Source organism: Chamaea fasciata, unplaced genomic scaffold, assembly GCF_029207755.1.
Source record: "Chamaea fasciata isolate MVZ Bird 193981 ecotype frontalis unplaced genomic scaffold, bChaFas1.0.hap1 SCAF_3, whole genome shotgun sequence".
NCBI lineage: Eukaryota > Metazoa > Chordata > Aves > Passeriformes > Sylviidae > Chamaea > Chamaea fasciata.
Window position 1 is genome coordinate 57,449,766 of NW_027094088.1, and position 22,551 is coordinate 57,472,316.

The following is a 22,551-nucleotide window of genomic DNA, read 5'->3' on the forward strand; positions in this document are numbered from 1 at the left end:
CCTTTGACATCTACCACTGTAATAAATTTTTTACAAAGAAGAAATTAATATACAGTTTTTCAACGACAAATTTGCTTAAGTTTAGTAGGTAATTATCCCTAAGAGGGGAAAAAAAATCCCCCAAAACATTCTTCCAATCAACTACTAAATCAGGCAACAAATAAAAGTTTCTGCAGTGTCTGCATAGCTTGAGGACATCCATTTGTGCTGCTTTTTGCAGAAAGCTTGTGTGCAAACCAAACACTCGTCACTTGCATTCCAAACACTTGTCACTTGCCCTCCTGAGCCCGACAAAGCCCATTACCCAGAGACTTTATTCTTCCGCAAGCAATTTTTGTTGGTCTGAACTCTGACAGCTTACAGTACTATAATAGCTAATAGCTTTATAGTACTTTCGACACTTCGGGTTTTTTTTTCAGAGGACCACAAATTACCCGTGCGAGTGCTCCCGCTTCTGACGCTTTTCTTATTTATTTATTTATGTATTTATAGTATTTATTTATTTATTTAGCCTGGTTACTTATTTGCTTATTTATTTCCCCCGCGCTTCCCTGCGCGCGCCGTTTCCTCGGGAGCCGGGACTGTTTCGGGCGCAACCACCCGAGGCGCTGCGGAGGGGGGAGCGGGGGCACGGAAGAGCCCACTGGCGGAGGGAAGGGGGGGAGGCGGGGCGGCCGCAGCAGCCGCCGGGCCACGTCGCGGCCACCACGGGAGCGGACGGCGCCGACGTGAGTGATGCCCTCGGCGGGGAGCGGGGCCGCGCCCCGGGCCTTCGCCGCGGGGCCTTTGCCGCCGCTCGTCTCAGTGCGCGGCCCCGGGGGCGGGTAGGGCTGGGGTAACGCCTCCCCGCCGCTGTTCCCTCCCCCGGCTCCCCTTCCCGGCAGGGGGCTCAGCCTAGGGCTGGGCACGGCCGCAGCCGCTCGGGGGCCGCGCCGGGACCGCCGCCGTTGGCGCGCGCGGGCGGGGAGCGGGATCGGGATTAGGATCGCGGCCAGGCTGGGCTGCGGAGCGGGAGCGTGGTCGGGCTGAGCGGCGGCCGGCGCGGGCCGAGGGGAGCGCGGGCGGGCTCCGGGCGGCAGCGGGCGCGGGTGGCGCAGCCGGCGGGTGCGGCCCGGGGGGCCCCGCGGTGAGTCCGCGGGACGGGCGGCCCGGGGCGGCCCCGCGCTCTCCCTGTCGGAGCCGGCACGGTGGCACGGGGCAGTGCCGCCAGAAGCCCTAAGGCGCAGATCGGCGTTGATTCGCCCCACCGCGAGTCGACACGGGCTTTATGGTTCACTGGGGTGACGTGCGTGGGCAGCTGTAGTGAGCTGACTGCGCTTCTCCATGCCTGGCACCTTGGGCTCCAAAGCGGGGATGCCTCCCTCGCATGCGGAGTGCACTTCTGGATGCGCGTCACACCCTCGTTGAATAATTCCGTCGGTTAGTCCAGTTGTGCTGTGTGCCGTGACTGTCCCTTTATATCTTTTAAATCTACCGCTGTTCTTCCAGGCAAAGCAGAATGCAACACTGGAAATGAAAATACTTAGGGTGATCTCTTGCTGAGAACACATTTTCATAATTAGCAGCTAAGATAAAGCAGAAACTTGAAACTTAATAAACGATAAAAGTCTTCTATATTTCCTTACATAGAACTGAAGTCCATAACTTTGCCATCAATCCGTTTCAACTTCCTCTTGACTAAAGGTGCCAAATTCCTGGGGTAAAAACTCCAACCTGACACTTCCAATGAATCAAAAGCTTTCTGGTATGTTATTATCAGAAAACTGAGGGTAGCACCAGCTGTTTAAAACATCTCTTTTTTATTAGTATGAGTGTAAGGCTTTTACATGCACATCTAAACTGGTAGAAAACTACTTGCATTAATTTTTATTTGACGTACAAGTACATAGGTGTTTACCTGGTCTGTCAGTTTTCTGGACTAAAATACTGAATTTTCATTAATAAAACTAGATTGTTTTTTTATGTCAGATTTATCAGTAGTGAAGAGGAACAGATTCATCTCAGTGTAATTTTGCTGTATAATTCTGAGCTGAAGCTCTTTCACATCTCAAGAGTAATGATCCCTATGTGTAGCTCAATTAGAAACCTACTAGTAAAACCCAAAATTTCCCTCTATGGTCTAAAAGGTGACAAATAAACAAGGCCTGAGGTTCGACTTATTTTCAGTCACTGAAGTTTATGCCCACTTATGGTCACAAAAGAAAAATGAGAAATTTAGTTCGGGAAAATCCTAAGTGTGCAATCATATTTTGTCAGCTCGGTTTCCTAAATAGTTATAATTAGGTAGGAAATTTTTCACTTCCCACTGCATAGTGCAAATTCTGTATGTTCTGCTCATTGTAGTATGGGTTTGATTTATCTTTTATTAGTGGTCAGTAAAAGTGGGTTTTGTGTATGGTGACTCTTGTGGCATGTTTAGCATGGAGAATCCCTATATTACAGGTGTAGAATATAGCAACTCAATGAGTATTGTAAAATACTGTGAAAAGAGCAAGAGTTAAATGTAGAATCACTTTTATAAATACAGATAGAGTATTGGAGAAGAGCAAACTAGGTTATTTTCAGGAAAGCATAGTAATTGGAAGTTTGGGCTTTATTAGTTTGTTTTGCTGTTTATTCCTGGTGGCTGGACTCTGGCACTGTTCCAGGTATGTGTTTTTGTGTCTTGGATTGTCTTATATTTACTAGCATGGAGGAGATCCAATCTGATCAGGCAAGAATGCTTTTTACAAAATAGTAACTGAGCTTATTCAGATTGGGGCATGGTGGTTGCTGAACTTTGATATAAGATTAATTCTCTCCTATTCTAAGGTGAGATTAGGCTAAGTAAACAGCCTTGTTCTTATCCTTGTTGATTAATGATCTATATTTACACAAGCCTGATAGTTGCTTTAATGCACCATGTCAAAGACCATGAAGTTCTAAATTGGAAGTGCCTATTAAACAATAGCACTGTCATTGGAGGACTTTATCTCTTAGTTTTATTGCCGCAACGGGGTAGACACTGAATAAATAAACAGCGATGCTCTCATTGGTGAATTTGGCTAATTCTTCATTTTACAGTGCTTGTAGATGCGAGGTGAGCCTAGCCTTTGGTAAGATGTTTGTTTCATTATGATCAAAAACTATCTGCAAAATTAATATTTTTACCAACCTGTAGGTTAGTTGGGGTTTTGGGTGGGCTAATTTGTTTAACCTTTGACCAGAAACTTATTTCCATACTTAGAATATGTATGTGCCTATTTCATATTGCTTTTGTGTACTATATTGTCTCTCTTTTTTTTTTTTTTTTGTTTTAAATTTAAGAGCCCTTCAGTATTGCATTTCTTGTTTCTAATTAGTTTTTGAGGGCTTGTTGAAATCATTCAGCTAATTATAAGATACTTTTCTGTGTTCCTGTGGTTGTCAGTTAATGATTAAAGTGATAGAATCTGCGGTATTTTTTTGAGTTTATTTAGTTTTCTGCTCTTCTAAATTTTGTGTTTTCTAGCCAACTGCTGTGAATTGACTACTTGGAAAGCAGCACTTAGTAACTGTAGTACTTTTTAAATGGCCATTTGGTTTAACCAAGTATAAATTGCAAAAACAGTTTTATTTTTTAATGGTGTTTTCTCTTTTAGTTTATTGTAAGAAGTGTTATTTTTAGCAGTTACTGGTTTAGTTGTGACAGTAATGTTTGCTGTTGGAGTCAGAACATGTTTTAGATAGTGAAAATATTGCAGCCTCATCAGTGTCATTTCATGCATGTTGCAAACCTAAACATTTTCTTACTGCTGGTGAAGTCCTTTTGGCCAACTTTGCTCTTTTGAAACATCCTTAAATTGCTGGATACTTAGTATAAATGGTAAAGACATTAAATTAACTAATTGCTCTTGGCATCTCACTAATCAGCTCCTCTATAATCCCAAACCAACCTGAACACTTTGTCTTTTTTTCCTAATTTGGTTTAGTTTGGATAGCCAGCAGACCAAAGCACTGTAAGTAATGAGTGTGAAATGACCTGAAAGTAACAGGCCTGTGCAAGTAACGCTGTGCAAGAGAGAGATGTGAGGGTAGGGTGGTGCAGATGCTTGGCGACCCAACTATAGCCTCAGCTTTTTCCTGTGCTGGTGAAATGTGTGTGCCCAGGAGACATTTTTAGTGCTGAGGCCAAGTGCTGTGTTTGGCTCTCTTCACTGCTAATTAACTCCCTCAGCCTCAAATCAGAGTAGCTGCATGCAAACTGCCTATTTATAGTAATCCATAATAACTCCTAAACTGTATCCAGGCATGGTTTGGGTGAGCGTTGGGTGGCTTGGACCAAAATGGTGCAAGAATGATGCAACCACACGTCCTGGCAGTGTTTAATGCTATGTCTTAATCTGCTAGGATCAGTGTAGTCTGAGTGTGCAGTGAATGTGAGTTACTGGTGTCCGACAGGAGGAGTTACCTGGGGAGAACATGGAGCTGTTACCTGGTGGGCTGTGGAGGACAGAGGTACCAGAGTTCCTTGCGTGGAAGGCTAAGGGGAGCATCACACCTTCGTAGGAACCTACACTTCGTTAGTTTCACTGTTTACAAAACAGCTCTTTGTATTAAGGTTTTTTGTACAGCAGTTGGAATTTTCTTGATGAAAAGATAAACCTTTGTAATGTTTTTATTTGCCTTCAAGCTGTGTTTGGATTGCATTTGCAGGCTTTTCTCCACAACCAGGAGGGCCTAACGATTTTTTTCTTTAGAGAAATGAGTTTCATGTAGTTGTTTGTCCGCTTTATAAAAAATACAAATGCTTTATTTAAACATAAATATTTAGAGATTTGTAATAAAGTTAGATTTGCTGGCAGATACTAACCCTTGTGTTGAAAACTATCAGCTGGCTCCCTCAATGATGCTGCCAGGAGAGGAATCTGATTAGGATGGCTTCAACATAAATGGTTTAATGGGTCATTATTATTTAAATAACCTGTTGGGTTTTTTAGAAGACTGGAGGACTATAGTCTTGAATTGTTTGGCTACTGCCCAGAAATATAACTAATTAAATTGCTGTAATGTTGTTTTTGTTTACCCTCAAATAATAAGTATCAGAGCTGGGATTTGATAGCAGAAAACTTCTAATGATTTAGACAAGTAGGGTAATACCTATTTCTAAGTAAAACATGCTTATCCCTAATACTAATTAACACAGATTTAATTATTAACTTTGAAGTCTATGGATGATTTATGTTAATGAGAGTTGTTAAATACTTTAAATAGAATGGTGAATTCTGACGAAGAAGAAGCTGTTGTGTTGAGCCACTTCTAACTGAGGAATGAAAATGCGAGCAGGTAAAGATACTTTGTGTTTGATTTCCACTACCTATTTTATAGTTAGAAATAGGTGCAAATGATAGAAGTTATTCCTGTCATATATAAATCTTTAATGCTTCATTGGCTCCTTTTTGAGTTCATGATTATGGCTGATTTTCAAAGTGGTGTTAGTTGTTTTTTTTTAAATTCGGGGTCATTTGTAAAAGTTGTACTGATAGTGGTAAATATGCTGTAGCTGAGGATTCAACAGCCTTTTTCAGTGGTGTGCCAGGCTGCATTTTCAATTCTTAGTTACAAATTAAGCATTACCTGAGGGGAACTAGAACACCTACTGCTTCAAGGGTTGAAATGCTGCTGATGGCAGTATGATTCATAGAATGGCAAGAGTGCCAGCTCCTGGCTCTTACAGGTCTGTCTCAGGATGGTGCTGCTCTGGTTTCTAGAACCAGTAAGAACCCAGAGCTGCTGCTTCACCTGGAAGGCAGTGTGTCACCTCTGCTCATAAACAGGGAGAGCAGTAATCTGTCCTCTACGTCAGCTAGCCCAAGTTTTGTGCTGATGCTGATGTGCGTGCTCTTCAAAATGTGCTTTCTTCAGGATACAGAGTAGATGGTGCTGACTTCAGTAGCAAGTGAAAGGCTGGTGTGTGTGTGTCTGTACAAAGGTGCTGAGTTATCCTTGTATGGGTTATGTGGGCAGTGGAAATTCTTAACTGAATACAAAGTGAATTTCTTGGTAAACTTCGCCTGATGAATAATTCTCATCCTTTGCCATTTTAAAGCATGATTATGCACTTTTCTTAGCAATGGTGATTAATGAGATAGCAAAGCATACTCTCGATTTCTTTTTGCAGTTGAAAGTGAGGCAAAGGCAAAAACCAAAGTCCGCTTTGAGGAAATCTTCAGACGTCATGCTGGCCTACCAGACACAAAGAAATCAAAGAATAAGAAGTTTGACTCTCAAGAGAGTATTGTGGTGAGTTAGAACACATGCAGGCTTTGTTTGGTTGCGTTCCTTAACTGAAAAAAGTTCAGGAAAATGCATTGCAGAAAGGAGATGTAAGCATTTAAAAAAAAAATGAAGTGTAAAGTATGTTTCTGTGCGTACCCCTTGGTTTTGGTGAGGCCTTCTTTTTTCTTTTTTGTGTACCAGCAAAGCATCCTTGTAACTTAGAGGTATGCCAGAAATATAGAGAATATAATACTGGTGAAAAGAAAGTGGCACATGCAGGCATGTATTCATTTAATGTCCACCACTACTTCTTTTTCCATACCCTTTTTTCATAAAATGTTTCAAATTCAGTACTGACTTTAGTGGGAGTTAATTAGATGTTTGAGGGCTTTTAGAGCTACAGCTGTGAAAGTATTTAATTTTGACAGTACTACATCTGTGCAGCACAGGTATGTCTGCGTAATACAGCTGTGAATTGAGAATTGATGAGAAAGTATGATAATAGTAGAGATAATAATTAACAATTCCATTTTCTACTTTTTTTTTAAATCTCAGTAATCATTGAATTTCTGCATGTGCTGAGTTTTGTGTCTTGAGTGGTTCTGTGTTCACATGTTGACTTTTTTTAAAGATTTTGACCTTATCTTATGACTTGCAGATTAGGAATGATTCTATCACCCAGACTTTATAGTTAGATGACATTTTTGTTTGTGGCGTATCTGTCAGTAAAGGAGCCTCAGAAATCCCTCTGAGTTATGGTTATCACTTTAGTCTTTTTCCTGAAGAGGGGAATTAAAGTTTAATATGAACTTGTTCTATATAAACCTGATTGTTGACCTAGGAGATTTGAAATTAAGGTAAATTGTTTAGAAGACAAATGTTCTGGTATTTTATTTTCCTCCTGACAGCTTTTCTATTTCCAGTCTTTTTTTGTACAGTTTTGTCCATATCAGATTCTGGAAATGAATGTTCCTTTATTAATAATCATTTAAGAGAAATGAGTGGTATTTCATGTAATATCATAAATATTCATATATTTATATATTATATATATTTATATATCTGTATATATTAAGTATATTCAGAATAGATACATTAAACTTAGTAGTGCTAAATATTTGGTCTTAGATTGACAATTTGGATTTTCTATGACAAGTTGGATTTTGTGTGGACTTTTAAAAATTTTATATTCCTTAATGTATGTGCTATTTAGTCAATAGTCCATAAAAAAATCAACTTGTTGTTCTGAAATAGTACAGAGAGTTAGAAGGTGTTTGTTTTTCCTTATTTACTGGCATATAAGTAAATAAAAGGCTTAATAAATAAATTCTTCCTCAGTTAATTTTACTTTTTTATGAAATGTGAATTTTTAATTCTGTAATATATAAGTATTTTTGAACACATAATTGTGTGTTCATCTGCAACTACATATTACTCATAAATGTTTTAAACTTGCTTTGGTATTACAATCGATTTCCATTCCAGAAATCTCTGATGTAAAATGCTAATGTTTTGGAGTTATGTAGGAGCACCAGTCACCTGAATCAAAACTCAGTGGTATGCAAGCAAATTAAGCATTTTTAGGATCAGTGTGGGAGCTCAAATTTCTGGCTTTACTGAGCCTATAAATATTACAAATCAAACCACTTAAAAATTAAGGACTTGAACAGAGCTTGTATTGAAACCTATTACTGACCATTTGGAGTATTTCCTTAAAGTGTGACAAAGTTGCAGGAGCTCAGGTTGATATTTTCCACACTGGTTGCATTCAAGTAGAAATTTCTGTAAAAGTTTCAGCAAATAAACAGTCATTTCTCTAAAAAATAAACGTGTGTGGGAGTGGAAGAGTAGGTGGATGGAGGAGGTTGGCTGATTTTGTTCCCATTTTCTTCAGTTCATATGATTTAACTGTACAGAGTTTCACATATCTTGAAATAATGTGAAATATGTCAGTGATGGTTGGCTTCGTGTCATGCACTTGCCATAAATGGTCTCCCGGCTTTGATCAAAAACAGGTCGTGGTTCAGAGCCTATTTCCACTTGAAATGTTCCGGTCTGTTTCCTTCCTTTGTCTCTGCTCTAGCCTTCTTAAAGATTAATAAGAATTTTTCCCTTATAGTCCACTGTTTCCTTGAAACCTGCATTCTGGAGCTGCAGGGGGTTGCTATGGTTTTAAATGACAGAAGTGAGGCTAAGGAGAGTGCCTTCCTGCTTGCCTGCTCTGCTCTGTGCCTGTTGCCTGGAGAGCCTGCCTGGAGAGCAGGGAAGCAGCCTTCTTGGAAGAAGAATGGTCTGTAGGCCAGGATGAGTTTGAAGCCACAACTGATAGGAATGAAGAGCTTATAATGGAGATGGAAATACACATCAGCTGTGGCAAGTGAAAGCTCTACTTTGCTCTTCACTAGATGGCCACTGGGGCAGTGGGTGTGAAGCCTAAAGGCATAGTGGAAAAAACAAGCAGTTGAGACACAGTCAGAAAGTGAATTTGCTAATATCCCTTCAAGAGAAGTCACCATATTTATTTTTTTCCAATTGTGCCTCCTATTACAACTTGTTAGACTGAGGCAAGCTGCAGATCAGGCACATTATATCCAGGTACATTAATCTGTCTAAAGTCATTGTGAAAATGATTGCATTTATTTGGTTCAATTTAAATTCTATGGTTGAAAAGAGAATGTTTAAAAATTTTCTATCAGATGAAAAGGTTAGATCCCTCTATGAAGGCAAAAATTTCTTAGACTGCAGTCTGATCAGATTACGGTACTGGGGTGGACAGGCATTGGTAACTTGGGTCTTGTGTTCAAGGCAGGACTGTAACAGATTTATCTGGTTTGTAGGCTGAAAGTAGCTGAATAATTGTTGAGATTGCCACTGGATTTTACCCCTTTGTTTCTTGTGCATAAAATAAGAGAACTAATAATAGTTGACTATATAATTGATCCACACATTTTCGCAATTTTTCCTGTTAGAATTTGGTGGAAAAATTCCAAACCCATCATCTTATCTGTAAATTCAAGTTCTTCTAGCTTTGAGTGTCTATATTTTATAGCTTTACACAAGCAATGGCAGTAAAATTGGTTTCCTAGTACATTAAGATTTTTTTCTTAAACATTCCATCCAACAAGCCATCATCACAAGTCACAAGTATATTCATTAATAATTCAACTGTAGGTTGATGGTCTTCTAGACCCAGTGCATGTCAGTGCTTCAGTGGGCTGGCACTGTCCATCCCTAATTTTTCAAGGTGTGCCTGTATTATTATGGGCGGAGATTCAGGTAAATCTCTGTAAATCAGGTTACACAAGTTTCCAAATACCCATGGCAAAGTCACTATACTTTGCCATCTTCCACTCATGCGTATTTGGGAAGTGCTTTTGAAAAGGTGTAAGATTCTTAGGCGTTGTCCCTGCTATCAGCTTTGGGGCATGAGTGGCAGTGATGTGGTGTGAGCCTTGAGTGTCAGCCCACATGTGCACCTTGGCTGGTGTCCATCCCCTGCTTCTCTCAAGGCAGAAGTGTAAGCAAGTCTGTTTTCAGGGGGGCGTGCTTCCTCTGCCCTGGTGTAATGTGGCCACAGAGCTGGAAACAAAGCCTACTTATTTGTTCCATATTTTAAGCTGAGAAAGTCAGTTTCAGGTCAGCAACCCTCTGGATTTACTCCAGAGACAGGCCTGTCTTGCTGAGCTGCTTTTCTAGCCTAACTGCTTTCTGTAATTCGGTTCAGTGTTTATGTGTTGGTGATTGCTCATAGTTGGTATCTCTCAGTACTGTGTTTCAGAGAATCTATACCAGTATTCCCATCTCCGCTAGAATCGTAATCCGAAGGGTTTTACGTACCTCTTGGCTTTTACTTCATTGTTTTGTAACTTCTTTGCATCTTTCTCCTCTGTTTAGTTGTCATGTGATTACAACATGTGGGAAAGGTGACCTGAATTGAGATCCTGCGGGCTATTTATCTGAGGAATTTATGTCTGAACTGCTGAAGCAGCTTTGTTCTGCCTGCAGTATCTATTAATGTTCCTGAAATTTGCTGTAGTTTGAGAGTGTGATTTGTTTTCGTTATAAGGAAACGTCTGCAAGTTGTACCAAGGGAGGTTTAGATACTAGGAAAAACTTTTCAATTGAAAGGATAGTCAGACATTAGCTGCCTATGGAAATTGTAGAGTTACCATCCCTAGAACTGTTCAAAAGGCATGTGGAGGTGGCACTTGGGGGTATGGTTTAGGGGTTCTGAGTTAATGGTTGAACTTGATGATTTTAGATGTCTTTTCCAGCCTGAGTGATTCTATGAATATATGTTTTTTTTGTTTATAGGCAATAATAAATAACAAGTTTTAGTAAGTATTTCAAGCCAGATTTTGCATCTGGTAGATTTGTTAGAAGGGATTATTCTAGAATATCAGAGTTACTTCAGAAACTCTTGACCAGGTCATAGATGGGGCTTTTTGTTTATGATTTCTCAAATAATTCTACTACTTGCACTTAGTGGGTTGATGCTTTATTGAAGACAAAAGTCAGCATGACCTTAGTTATTGACCACTGTTGGGTTTTAATTGTCAGTGTCTTTTAATCTTCATTTCTTATACTCTATAGTTAAAGTTATTCACAGAAATAAAGATAAGGAAGTGAACAATCAATTAGGAACATTATTCTGTTCTGGGGTTTTTCTTAGTTTATACAAAGCTTGCTCTTCAATTCTTTTATTTTCCTTACTCTGTTCTGTATTTCAAGTTATTTATATGAAATTTTCCACATCCTCTTGAATCACTGACTTACAAATAAATATGATGTTAGTGGTTTCTTCAAGCAAGTATAAGATGAAAGTACAAGGACAGTTGTTTGTTACATATTGTCCCTTTTTACAAATGTTTAAGACAAACATGATTCTGTAACTGGGAGACATATCCTGACTAGAAGGGAATAATTTCTGTGTTTATTAAGAAAGAAGGTCTTGGCAAATAAATCTTTGTAGGCAGATATGTGTATTTTCTACAAACTTTTTAATTTGCCTTTCTTGTGTTTTAAAGCCCTTTCTGATGTTTCATGTTGAGGCTCTAAGAGAATCTTCTGTAAGACAACAGTGTAAATGAACCTCAGTGACTTTATAGAAGTTACATCAAGGAACAGAGATCTCTGTGTTGACCTTACAGAATTAGACCTCAGTTACTTGCTGTGTTCTTTGGCATTATCACAGGGTCATAGTTTGGACTGAAAGGAACTTTAAAGGTGATCTAACCCAAGCGCCCTGCCATGATCAGGAGCATCTTGAACTAGAATGCTCAGAGATCCTTCCAAGCTGACCTTGAACATATCTAAGGAAGCAGGGATGTGGTATTATAACCTTGAGTAACCAGAGATAGAAACTTGAAGGAGAGAGGAAAGTTTACAATGTGTTTTCTATAAAACCATCAAGAAGTGCTTAAACAAATGCATTAGCTGAAATTTAGTTCTGACAAGCAGCTTTCAGTATAAGAGACTGCAAACAACAGAGCCTGAAATCTGTCTTTAACTTGGATTTTCAGTGGATGAAAGTATTTATTTTTGTGGTGCATGAAGTCTTCTCATCCTCCACAGTGTAAAACACTGGCATCTGTTTATGGAGTAGACTTGTTGATTTCCTTTTTTACTGAATATATGTAGAAGTCATATGAAAATATAGTGTAACATTGATGATAAGGCGCCCAAATACCAAATGTGTTTTTTCAGTGTGAATTTTTTGTTGACTTTCAACCTGTCACTTGCCAAATTGAAACAATGAAATAACTAGATCTTTGACTTAATTTTACTTTCAGTAATATTGCTGAAAGAATAACATGAAGTACAGTGTTTATCCTTGGAACATGATTTTTAGTACAAATATGTTTTATGTTCTTTTCATTTATAGCTTGATACCTTTAGAAATAATATTGATCTATCTAAGGAAAGTGTGAATGATGAAGCAATTATAAACAACACATATAATCCTGAAGAAGAGAGCCCAAGATTTACAAAAAATAAATTGAGAGAGAAAGCGTCAATTGCAAAGAAAATAAACAATGATGTTGTTAGTGGAGAAGAGAACAAACAGCCTAAGTCTAACAGGAAGAAAAAAAAATCACTGTTACAAGAACAATTTAATGAGGAGGAAGACTTATATGAAGCTAAATTGGGGAGTTTTGAAGAAAAGACTAATGATTTTCCAAAGAAGAAAACAAAAAGTAAATCACAAACAGATGTACCTCATCAAGAAGGTGATATAAAGATCAAAAATTCCTTGACTGAAGTGAGAAACGTAACTGAATTAGAAGAGGAAGAGCAGCTAATTCAAGCCTATCAGCTGCATGTGGCTGAGGAAGAGGCAAATGCAATTAAAAAGAAAATGAGAAAGAAACTTAAAGAACAGATGTCTGAATCTACCTCCACTGTTCAAAGGCATGAAGTTGCATTGAATAATGAAGTGGGCAAAAAGAAGAAAAAGACGAAAGAGCAGCCAGTTTTAAGTGAAGCTGAAACAAGGTAACATGACAAACTGTACACTGTCTGTGAATCTTAAAGAAAATGTTTCATTTTAAGATAAGCAGCAGCTTTCTGAGAAATTGTTCATATTTTCTAAGTGATTAACTGGATGATTCTGTTATGAAGAAATAGTACTAAATCCTTCTCAAAAGGCTGTCATGATTAATATTTAGCCCATGGATTCTTTTTAACTTTTTTTTTTTAATATTCTTCATTGATATTTGATTTTTTTTTTTTTTTTTTTTTTTTTTTTTTTTTTTTTTTTTTTTTTTTACTGTGGAACTCACTCTTAACTAACTTAAGATAGTTTGGTGCATGATATTTTTAAATGATAAGGGATGGCCCTGATCCAGCAAAAGAGTATTTCTTTAACTCTTCACATAAGTGGTTCTGCAATTGTCTGGAAATTAGGGGGAAAGGAAGGGGGGAGAGCACTGAAAAAGGCAAGACACTAATGGAGCTGGGGGCTGTTATGTTTTCAAGATACACAGATGATGAGTTGCAGAATTTCAAGTGGATTAATAATGGCTATGAGTAGTTGTGTCAATGTATACAGTGGACGACAGTTGCTGACAGTGATCCATTACCTTGCAGTGCAATGTCCCTTTCTGAGCTGCAGCATCATCATCCAGAAGAAGGTGGCAATGAAAGTCAGTCACCTGAAAGACTGTTTGCATCAGAAGTACAGAAACTGGAGGAAAGCGTGGATAAACAGAAACCTAAAACCAAGAAGGTTAAGAAGAAAACCAGAAAAGGTCTGCCAACAAAATGTTGTAATACTGTACTACTTTGTTGCCCTTTTTTTTTGTGCTGCTGCAGAAATATTTGTCCATTGTAGTAACACGGAAGTGATTAAGCTGTTTGAGTCATATTTCATAAGTTACTCAGTTGTACCTCTGCTCTTCCGATTCTGAGGCTTATTTGTGAGGATGTTTATTTGATAAATCAATCTAAAATTTTGAAAATTCAGTTACTATAAGTAATTTTGAGTTGAGATGTAAGTTACTATGTTCCATTAGTGACTGTTTATTTTGCTCCAATTTCTAGAAGAAACCAAAGAAGTTGCTGCAGAAAATGATGAGGAAATGAAGAATTCAGAAATTTCAACTCAGTCTAAATTTGGTTTTGATGATGATCTTGTTTTGGGAGTTCATATCCATCGATCGGATCGACTTAAAATTGATCACTTGGTATCTCATCCTGTGGTTAAAATCCATATTGTTGATCAGAGAAGTGGCTTATATGTGAAGAAGGATTATAGGTGACTTTTAATAAACTATTTCTATTATCACTGATTACAACAAATAGATACACTCTTCCCTACAAAATTAAATATGAAAATGAAAACAATGGGGTATTTTAAGTTTGTGTAGCCTTTTATATTAAGAACTTTTAAAATCCGTTAGTGAAGTTTAGTTCTTTATTTTTCTAATTACTTCAGTTGCTTGTTTCCACTGTCATTATCCATAATTTTCCTGAAAACAAATTTTAATGGGGCTTAAGCAGTAGACTTCATCATGATCATTATGCATTAATTTGCTAACAATAACTTAATAGTTAGGATTTTCAACTTCAGCCTGTAGTTTTTCTATATACATTGCTAATTGTCTTAAATTTTTGGTGAGTTTTGAAAATCTTTTCTAGAATTAGACAAATGGTATCTTATATGTTTCTTAGCTTTCAGTAATTGAAAATATTGTTTTGTTCAAGGTTGTTTTTTAAATGCTCTAACAATTGTAATTCTTTGGAAATCTTCAAACAGCAAGAAGGAAGATTCATCTTATGAACAAGAAGAAATAGAGCACATTCTTCCTATAATGACACGACCATGTGACTTTAGAAAGTCTAAATCAACAATTCCAGACTGGGAAGAGCAAGTAATATTTAATGAGCGTTTTACTTACTTTCTTCAAAACACTGAGGAAAACCCTCAGGTTATCCTGTTTTTTGAGGTAAGATGAAATATTTTAGCATCTGATTTATGCATGTTCTGTTTTTTGGTTTGTTTCTTCAACACTATATATTTGACTGAATCAGGTGTTCAATTTCAGTTAAATAAGATTAATAGCATAGTTTTATGGTACAAAGTTAAGTGGAGATACCAAAAAGTGGGGGGTTTTATAGGAAAGGTTTCTGTTTTGATAGCAACAAGGAGTACTAAGGTTTCTTATAAAATCAGCTCTCAAACGTCTGGGGAAGGCTGGTAGGAAATGATGGATATCACTCTTTTCACATTCTTGTAACGTGAAAAAAGGTTTAAGTGCAAGAAACTCAAAGGTAGAATTTGTCTGTGTGTAGCAGCACCTCATTTTGCGTTGTTTCTGTTAACATTTTACACATCCACTTCTCCTGTCCCGGTCTTCATAAAGTAATTATTAATCTGCCATCCAGTACAATTATGTTTAAAGGAAAAAATTTAGGTTATATATTCAATGTAATTTTTAGCTTAGGCATTTCAATATTTGTACAGAGAGATTCTGTAGAATTAACATAAAAATGGAAACCTAATACAATAAATATTTTTCATTCCTTGGGTTTTTTTTTTATATTTCAATTTGATTGAATATAATTTACTGCCATATAAACAATAAATTTACAAGCATTTGTGGTGCTTGTAAATGAACATATTTCTAGAATTAAGAATCCTTAATTACTTAACACAAAACTAATTACGTTTGTATGCAAAGATTCTTCATAGAAATAATGTTGGAACCAAAAGTATTATTCCACTGAAAAAAGTGGAATCTTCCACTGATCTGGTGAAAGATGTTCAAGCCCATGGCTCAGAACTCTGATAAAGATCCTTCCAACCCAAACTGTTCTATGACTGATTTGATGACAAAAGTGATAAATCTAGGAAACAAAAACTAACTTTTTGACTGCCATTTTACATATAGATTAATATGCAGGTGATTTTAGCTGTCAGAATTGTGATCTAAATGATTTCTGAATTATTAAGAAAATTGTACATTATTTTTTTTGCTTTTATTGAGATGTAAGGAGAGCAATTTCTTAAAATTTAAATCTGTTTAATTTAGTGAATTGCCCAAGCATATTTTCAGCAGATTTTTTTTAATTACCATGAAGTATCCGTTCATTAGAAATGCATTTATATTCCTGCTGATACTTCTAGGTCCTTGATTCTCCAAGTATGCATGAAGCAAGCTCTGATGCAAAAATTCAGGAAGGTCGTTACCGAAAAATTTGTTGGGCATTTCTAAAGGTACTGTAAATAATTAAATGAAGAAACAAACTTCATAAATCCTTTTATCTGAAAATCTCAAATTGTACTAAGTAGGAAAGCATTTTAAAATATTTTCAGATGAAGGAAGGTATGGGAGCCTCCATAGCAATTCAATACAGAGATTCTTCTGAGCTCTGCCCAAGATAAATCTACCGGAATCAGGAGTCTGCTATCCCGTGTCTGTTAGCAGAGCTGGTAGGAACTGTACATTCAGTACAGCCTACTTCTGAACAGAGGGAGGAGTGAATTTTCAGCTCATAAATATGAATAAAATTGTTTCCTGTTCTTCATTCTTACTGCATCTGCCTGGATTATCCTTTTATTTCTATCAGTCAAAGTAGAAATGTCCTGATTCAACACTGATCAGTAAATAGCAGTAGATACTTCTGGTATTCTTCAGTTTAGTAGAGAGGACTCTGTCTGCTCTGTAGTTGGCGAGGTTTCTACACTGGTGTATCTTCTGCTCTGAACCAAAGCCTTACCAATGCCCTTGATTGCAGCATTCAAAGAGAACAGAATTAGAAGAAGCTGTTTGTGGATTGGCAGTCCTTTGAGATTTGGTTCATTTTAGCAAGTAGTAATTAAAAAAAAAAAGAAAAAAGCTACTGCAAAGGTTTTCCCACTTTCAAGGCATTACTGCTGTGACACATTTTTTGAAACTAGACTGCCATCTAAGATTTAATCTTCATGATTTGATCCTGTCCTGGGGGGAATTAAATACTTACTTAGTTCATTATCACTTTGAGAGTTAGTATATTTCTGCAATGGGAAGTGGATTTCAAGAGTTTATATTGTAAGTTAAGGTATTAGAAATTATCAATTACTTTTGTGTTCATATTTCTTCCTCTTTCCTCTTTTTAATGACTCTTCCAGCTTGTAGGTGCAAATGGAGTTCTAAATGTTGGTGGAAAACTTCGTCTGCAATTATATTACCCACCTTCAAGGAGCAAGTCACATTCAAATGTTGTTGAGGTTTATGACTGGTGGGCAAAATGTCCTAGAAATCGTTACCCATCAACTTTATATGTAACTGTAAAAGGCCTAAAACTGCCAGATCAAGTAAGTTAAGTATATAATATAGAAATATGTTTGTAAATATGCAGACTTTTCTGTAGGAACTAGTACCTAGGTAGAGCAAGTGAGTCTGTGCTTGTGTGCATGTATATAAAAGCTGTGCTTACATGCAGTACATAAAATACATATAAGAAGGTTGCATCTCAAGATAGGTTTTTCAAACTCAGCCCTTCATAGCTATCTTTGAAAAATAGGCATGCTTTTCTACCTACAACTTCAAATATTTTGCCACTGACAGTCAGAGAACTTTCAGAGTACTTTCTTGAAGATTAATGTTCCTTTTTATTAGCAGAAATGCCATTTTTAAGTCACTAAACTCACACAGGTGTATAAATTCTTTGAGAAAAGTTGCAAGTTACTTAACGTTGCTTTCCTGCACCCTCTAGCTGTATTGAGCTGTATTTTTTTTTCACAAATGAAAGCTTCCTTAAAAATAGGCTTACACTAGTATGTGCTGAGGTGGGTATTGAAGATAAAAAAGGCATTTTCTTTTCTCCGATGCAAATACAATATTGTTCTATTATATAATTTCCCAGTTGTATTTAGAGCTGTAATACTTTTTTCTGCTCACTTTTGTACTGTGAAGAGTAGAAACCTGGTGAGATAGATGTGCACCTTTGCAGTAGTACAATACAGTACAGTAGTGGAGTAATTCTAATTTTCATTGACCTTGACAGTTATTAAAAATAGGAGATTATCAATTATTTGAAAATATTGTGATAACACTTGATTGACACAGCTTTGGAAGCTTGGCTTATTCTCTGACTTCCTGGTTACTTTAAATGACATTTTGCAATGCAGATTTCATGTATTAAACTTTTCCAATCTCTGTGTTCCAGATACAAAAATACAAGACATTTAAATTAAAAGTACCTTTTAACCTTTTTAGAAATTACATTGTTCACTTAAATTTTTTTTTTCCCTGATACTTAGTTTTGTTTGCCTTAAGGTTGGTCCTCCTTTTCACTCTATGGCAGCTATTCAACAGGAACTAAATAATACAGCACTGTCTGAGCTCCAGAGAGAAGGATGTAAACCTTCTTTAGAGGATATGAGGGAACCATTTAAATGGTCAAGATTGCCTGGACAGGTGAAGCATTTTTCTTTGAATTTTAAGTGAAAATAATTTAAATATTTACTATATTTTTATAAGTATTATGAAGCAAGTAATTAATTTAAAAAATTAACAAAGATAATCAAAATATTAAAAGCTCTCATAGAGAGTAGAAGAGGCTTAACTTTAGCAAATATGGTTGATTTAACCTTTTTTTCACCAGAACAGCCAGGTATTTTTATCTGCAGAATTCTCTAAGAATTTGAAAGAGTAGGATTATTTGGGTAATGGAAGTAAGACAGGAGGCCAGTTCTCAGATTTCAGCTTGATTAGAAATATATTTTCTTGACTTTCCTTTTTGTTTGTTGGAGATATTTTTAAACTATGACAGAAAGAGCTTACATTGAAGAACCACACAGCTACTGTGGATATTGCCTTTCACCTTAAACTTTGAATTTAGTTTTGTAGAAAAAGCTGTTGGGTCAAAAAGAGGTGATATGTTGGGAGAAAGGAAGGGCATCTAAAATACCAGTTCAGTTTTTTGAAATGTTTAATCTCTGGTTCTGTCTTTTAAAAAAGTCAGATATTTAAATACAGATGAGGGATATTAAAATGATTGGGTAGAAGACCAAAGGTTTGAGTGCCTTTTGTTGGGTTTCTGAGTTCACACTGCAGTCATTAGGTTACTAAAAGTTGTGCTTAGACTCCTTGAACAAGCTTCACTTACAGTCTAACACCACATCTTACTTTATTGATGGTAGGCATTATTAGGTATTTCTTAAGATTCAGGAATTTATTTGAATTTAAATATTTTTTACATTTTTGAAACTTGCTAGTTGTTTTTAGTAGTGGGGCAGAAAGAAATATACATTTATGGGGCCTAGGTTGTGCTGCAAAACCATCTCTGTTTATAATATGTTGAATTTTACTTTGGAATGCCATTAAGATGTTACTAGTCTTTTAGAACTTCTGCATGTCAGGAGCTAAGAGTGTGTTCCACACATTGGATAGTTAATATTCCTACCAATTGTTCCCTGAAAAGCCAGGCTTGCCGCATACCCAACAAGCACCTGTTTTCCCTGCGAGGAGGAGATATGGGCTGCTTCTGTATCCGTTTCTCTCATGATGGGAGAACGCTGGCAGCAGCATGTGCAGGAAGGAATGGCTATCCCATTGCCTGTAAGTTTAAATACATTTTGGCTTTTTGCTTATAATCCATGTATTTGGAAATTCAAGATTAAGGGAAGTTAGTTTTTAAGCTGTGCTCTTTTAGAGTTTCTGGTTTGTAGTTGTGGTTTGAAGATTGTTCTGTGCATTAAAGAGCATTGAGGAAAATGCTCTTTCTGTGTTGATAGGGGTGGGACTGGCTTTTCCTACATAGTTACGTATGCACAATTTAATGGTATGAAATGACACCATTTCTGCCCAGAGGCCTAATGGAAATACTAAATCAGTTTGCAGAAGGAACATAGTTTCTGATGATAATGTTTGAAGGGAAATAACATTTTAAGCCTCCACCTCACGCACTTTTCATGTAAGTTTTTCTCCTAACCCATCTTGAAATTTAGATACTGGAATTTTACTATCTCCAGACAGACTACTGGAAGCTGCTGTATCCCATGGTCGAGTTCAGTCCAAGTAAAAACCTTCCTTATAACTCAAATTTTTGACTGCTTCATCATGGTAGCTTCAACTGCATAGTTCTTAAACCTTGCATAAATTTTTTCAGATTTAGAGAGCACAGTATTTTAAGTGTACGCAGTGATTAAATGCAAGGAACAGTAAATCTAGATTCCTTTGTTACACAGCACCAGAAAATCACCTCAGTGTTAAAATATTTCTAAGATTGTCAATTAGTTGTCAAAATTTAAAAAAACCCAACATAATTCTAATCTAGTTCTCATAATTTAATGCAAATAAGATGTTTCTTAAGGGGCAAGACATTTGTGACATCCAGGAACCACTAGATGGAAGTAGATGCTTGCTGTCTGTTCACATCTAGCTGTTATTTCATCCTGTTGCCTCAAAATTAGAAGAAAACTAGTTGATTTATGCTAGCAGAAAATCAGCCTAATATTAGACCAAACTTTGGCTCTAGTAGCTACATCTGTTTCACTGTAAATACTTACAAAACTTCTATTTTTCTATTTCAACTTCCCTAGTGTATGAAATTCCTTCTGGGCAGTTCCTGAGAGAATTTTATGGTCACCTTAACATAGTGTATGATCTTTGTTGGTCAAAAGACAATCAATACCTTCTTACTGCTTCCTCTGACGGCACTGTCAGGTCAGTATGATGAGATGTTCTGGCAGATACCATCAAAAGTTGAAAAGAAAGTGGTCCAATTCAGTGTTTTACTACAAACTGTGTGGTTTTACTATAAACTGTGCGATAATGTTTTAATTAAAGGTTTGGTTACCATGTGACTAAAATAACATAAAAATTATGATTGGGTTAATCACTTACACTGTATTTGCTATTTCTAATGTATTTGTACTTGAAACTAAAGTTTTTCCAAAAACTCTAGTGTCTAAATCTACAATGCAGTAAAAATCTAAAAAAGATTTTATTTCAGGAAGTCATGGAGACAGTTGTAATATTCTGTTCCTGGAGGAATTGCCATACTATGAATGCAGTATTAAGTTTGCAAATTTGAATACTAGGCAGGAAATTGAAAATTTAAGATTCATGTTAAGTGTGTAAATTTACCACATTGCTTATATGTATGTTGGTGGTATTCTTTTGTTTTTTTATGCTTAGTAAAGTAATTCAGCTCAAATTTCTGTAAATTAATTTTGATACTGTTATGAAATTGAATCCTCTACAACTAAAATGTACTTCCCTGTGGTGTTAATGTTAAAATATTGATCTGCTCAGATTTAAACACCAAAACCCTCAAAGCTGTAGATACACATGGATACAGCACTGGGACGCTGTACACTTTTATTGTGAGCAACTTCATTGGTTTTCATAGAGCTTTTTGGGTTTTTTTAGCCCTTCAGATCCCTATCTATTATTTCTGTTACGCAACTCAGTAATGCTACAGGCAGTTGCGTAATTGAAATGCCAAAAGAATTGTTAAATGATATATTGTATGTGTGGAATTGTCTTAGGGTTTTTTTGCTGCTTATATGTAGGCATAAAAAGAGTTGAGAGTTCAGCACTTTTTTTTTAGTTGGAGTGGATTAAATAAGAATTTTTTTATGTTGAGTTAAATATCAGTTTCAGTTATTTATGTTGCCTATAATAAGGCTGAGCTGCTCCTCAATTCTTGAATTTGTGGCAGCAAGTTGAAACGGCAGTGGTCTGCCTCCTTTTCTGTGTACTATGTGCAGCCACTGTAGGAGTTATTAATTCCTGTATTTGTTGTGAGTTACCTTCAGCTTCTTAAAAAGTGTCAGCACCCCACTGCTTTGAAGTCATTATCAGTTTAATATTTGGATTATCTCATACTGAGTGCTAAGGCAACATGAAGGTAAATTCACAAACTTAATGTGAATTCTTCTTTATATAGTGTTCTATGTTATCCTGAAGCCTTACCAAGGTTTAGTCACACATTATTTGTAAACAATAAATTAATTTTTATTTTGTTAGATTAAAATCATTCTAAAAGATAGGTAAACTCCTTGTGATCTTTCTGCATCAAATTGCAAATTAATTGCTGTAAAGGGTTGCAATTTTGTAATTAAGTCACCTCTGAGTAAGCTTAGAAATCTTCAATAGCCACCAGAAGTGGTTGCCTCACCTGGAGGATACCACTAAAACAATTCAATAACATTTTGTAACTGAATATTGTGTGTAATGTGCTGCCCACCTGTATTTAGTGATCCAGGTACTGTTTTATTCTTTGTGGACTCATCTTTGAGGAAGTCTCACTAATAAAATGCATACCGTCAAATAGAAAACACTAAGAAAAATCTGATCTTACGGCTATGGGTGGCAAAGGATAGGAAATAGTTTAATAGTATGAAGGGAATTTATGTGAAATAAACATCCTTGAGATCATGATCACTGTGGGGCTGGGAATTATTATTCTAAAATTTTCTAGGATTTTATTTATATTTAGTGGCCCTGAATGTCCCTTTATGGGTTCTCTTGTTCTAATATTGTTTTAAATGAATGATACCCCAGAAGAGCTTAGTTTGGTTGTTACTCCTGAAAGAAAGAAACTAATTTATTCCATGGGATTCTTTACAAATACTTTAAAAAGAGAAATATAGCCATTAAGTGAGTAAGTAGTCATTACTTGCTTTGAAGACTGAAAGTAGTAAATTTTTCTTAATTCTTGTCAGAAAGTGCCATATTAAAGGATTAAATAGAGGTGGAACAAATTGGTGGGATAAACAGGTATTTTTAAGTATTTGCAAGCATTTTCCTCTAGAACCAGTTGCACAAAATACGACATAAGTTATACCTATGTGTGTGACTGCTTTATGCAGTAGAAATT

General features: G+C 36.6%; 1 protein-coding gene across 8 annotated transcripts in view; it reads left to right on the forward strand.

Moving 5' to 3' along the window:
* Window positions 1-657: 657 nt before the first annotated feature.
* The window catches only part of AHI1 (Abelson helper integration site 1), an 89,325-nt gene continuing 67,431 nt past the window's right edge, over window positions 658-22,551 (forward strand). Inside the window, exons 1-12 of one of the 8 annotated variants that reach the window (XM_066179126.1) lie at window positions 658-728; window positions 5,233-5,304; window positions 6,140-6,261; window positions 12,122-12,732; window positions 13,327-13,487; window positions 13,780-13,993; window positions 14,495-14,684; window positions 15,866-15,955; window positions 16,850-17,035; window positions 18,000-18,140; window positions 19,151-19,283; window positions 20,267-20,390. In XM_066179126.1, the coding sequence (XP_066035223.1) occupies window positions 5,289-5,304; window positions 6,140-6,261; window positions 12,122-12,732; window positions 13,327-13,487; window positions 13,780-13,993; window positions 14,495-14,684; window positions 15,866-15,955; window positions 16,850-17,035; window positions 18,000-18,140; window positions 19,151-19,283; window positions 20,267-20,390 (1,988 nt within the window). In that variant the 5' untranslated portion in view covers window positions 658-728; window positions 5,233-5,288. Of the gene's footprint in view, window positions 729-1,257; window positions 1,420-2,629; window positions 2,649-4,314; window positions 4,477-4,504; window positions 4,541-5,100; window positions 5,305-6,139; window positions 6,262-12,121; window positions 12,733-13,326; window positions 13,488-13,779; window positions 13,994-14,494; window positions 14,685-15,865; window positions 15,956-16,849; window positions 17,036-17,999; window positions 18,141-19,150; window positions 19,284-20,266; window positions 20,391-22,551 lie in introns of those variants that run through there. The other 7 variants (XM_066179129.1, XM_066179130.1, XM_066179127.1 and 4 more) reach the window with 7 other exon arrangements.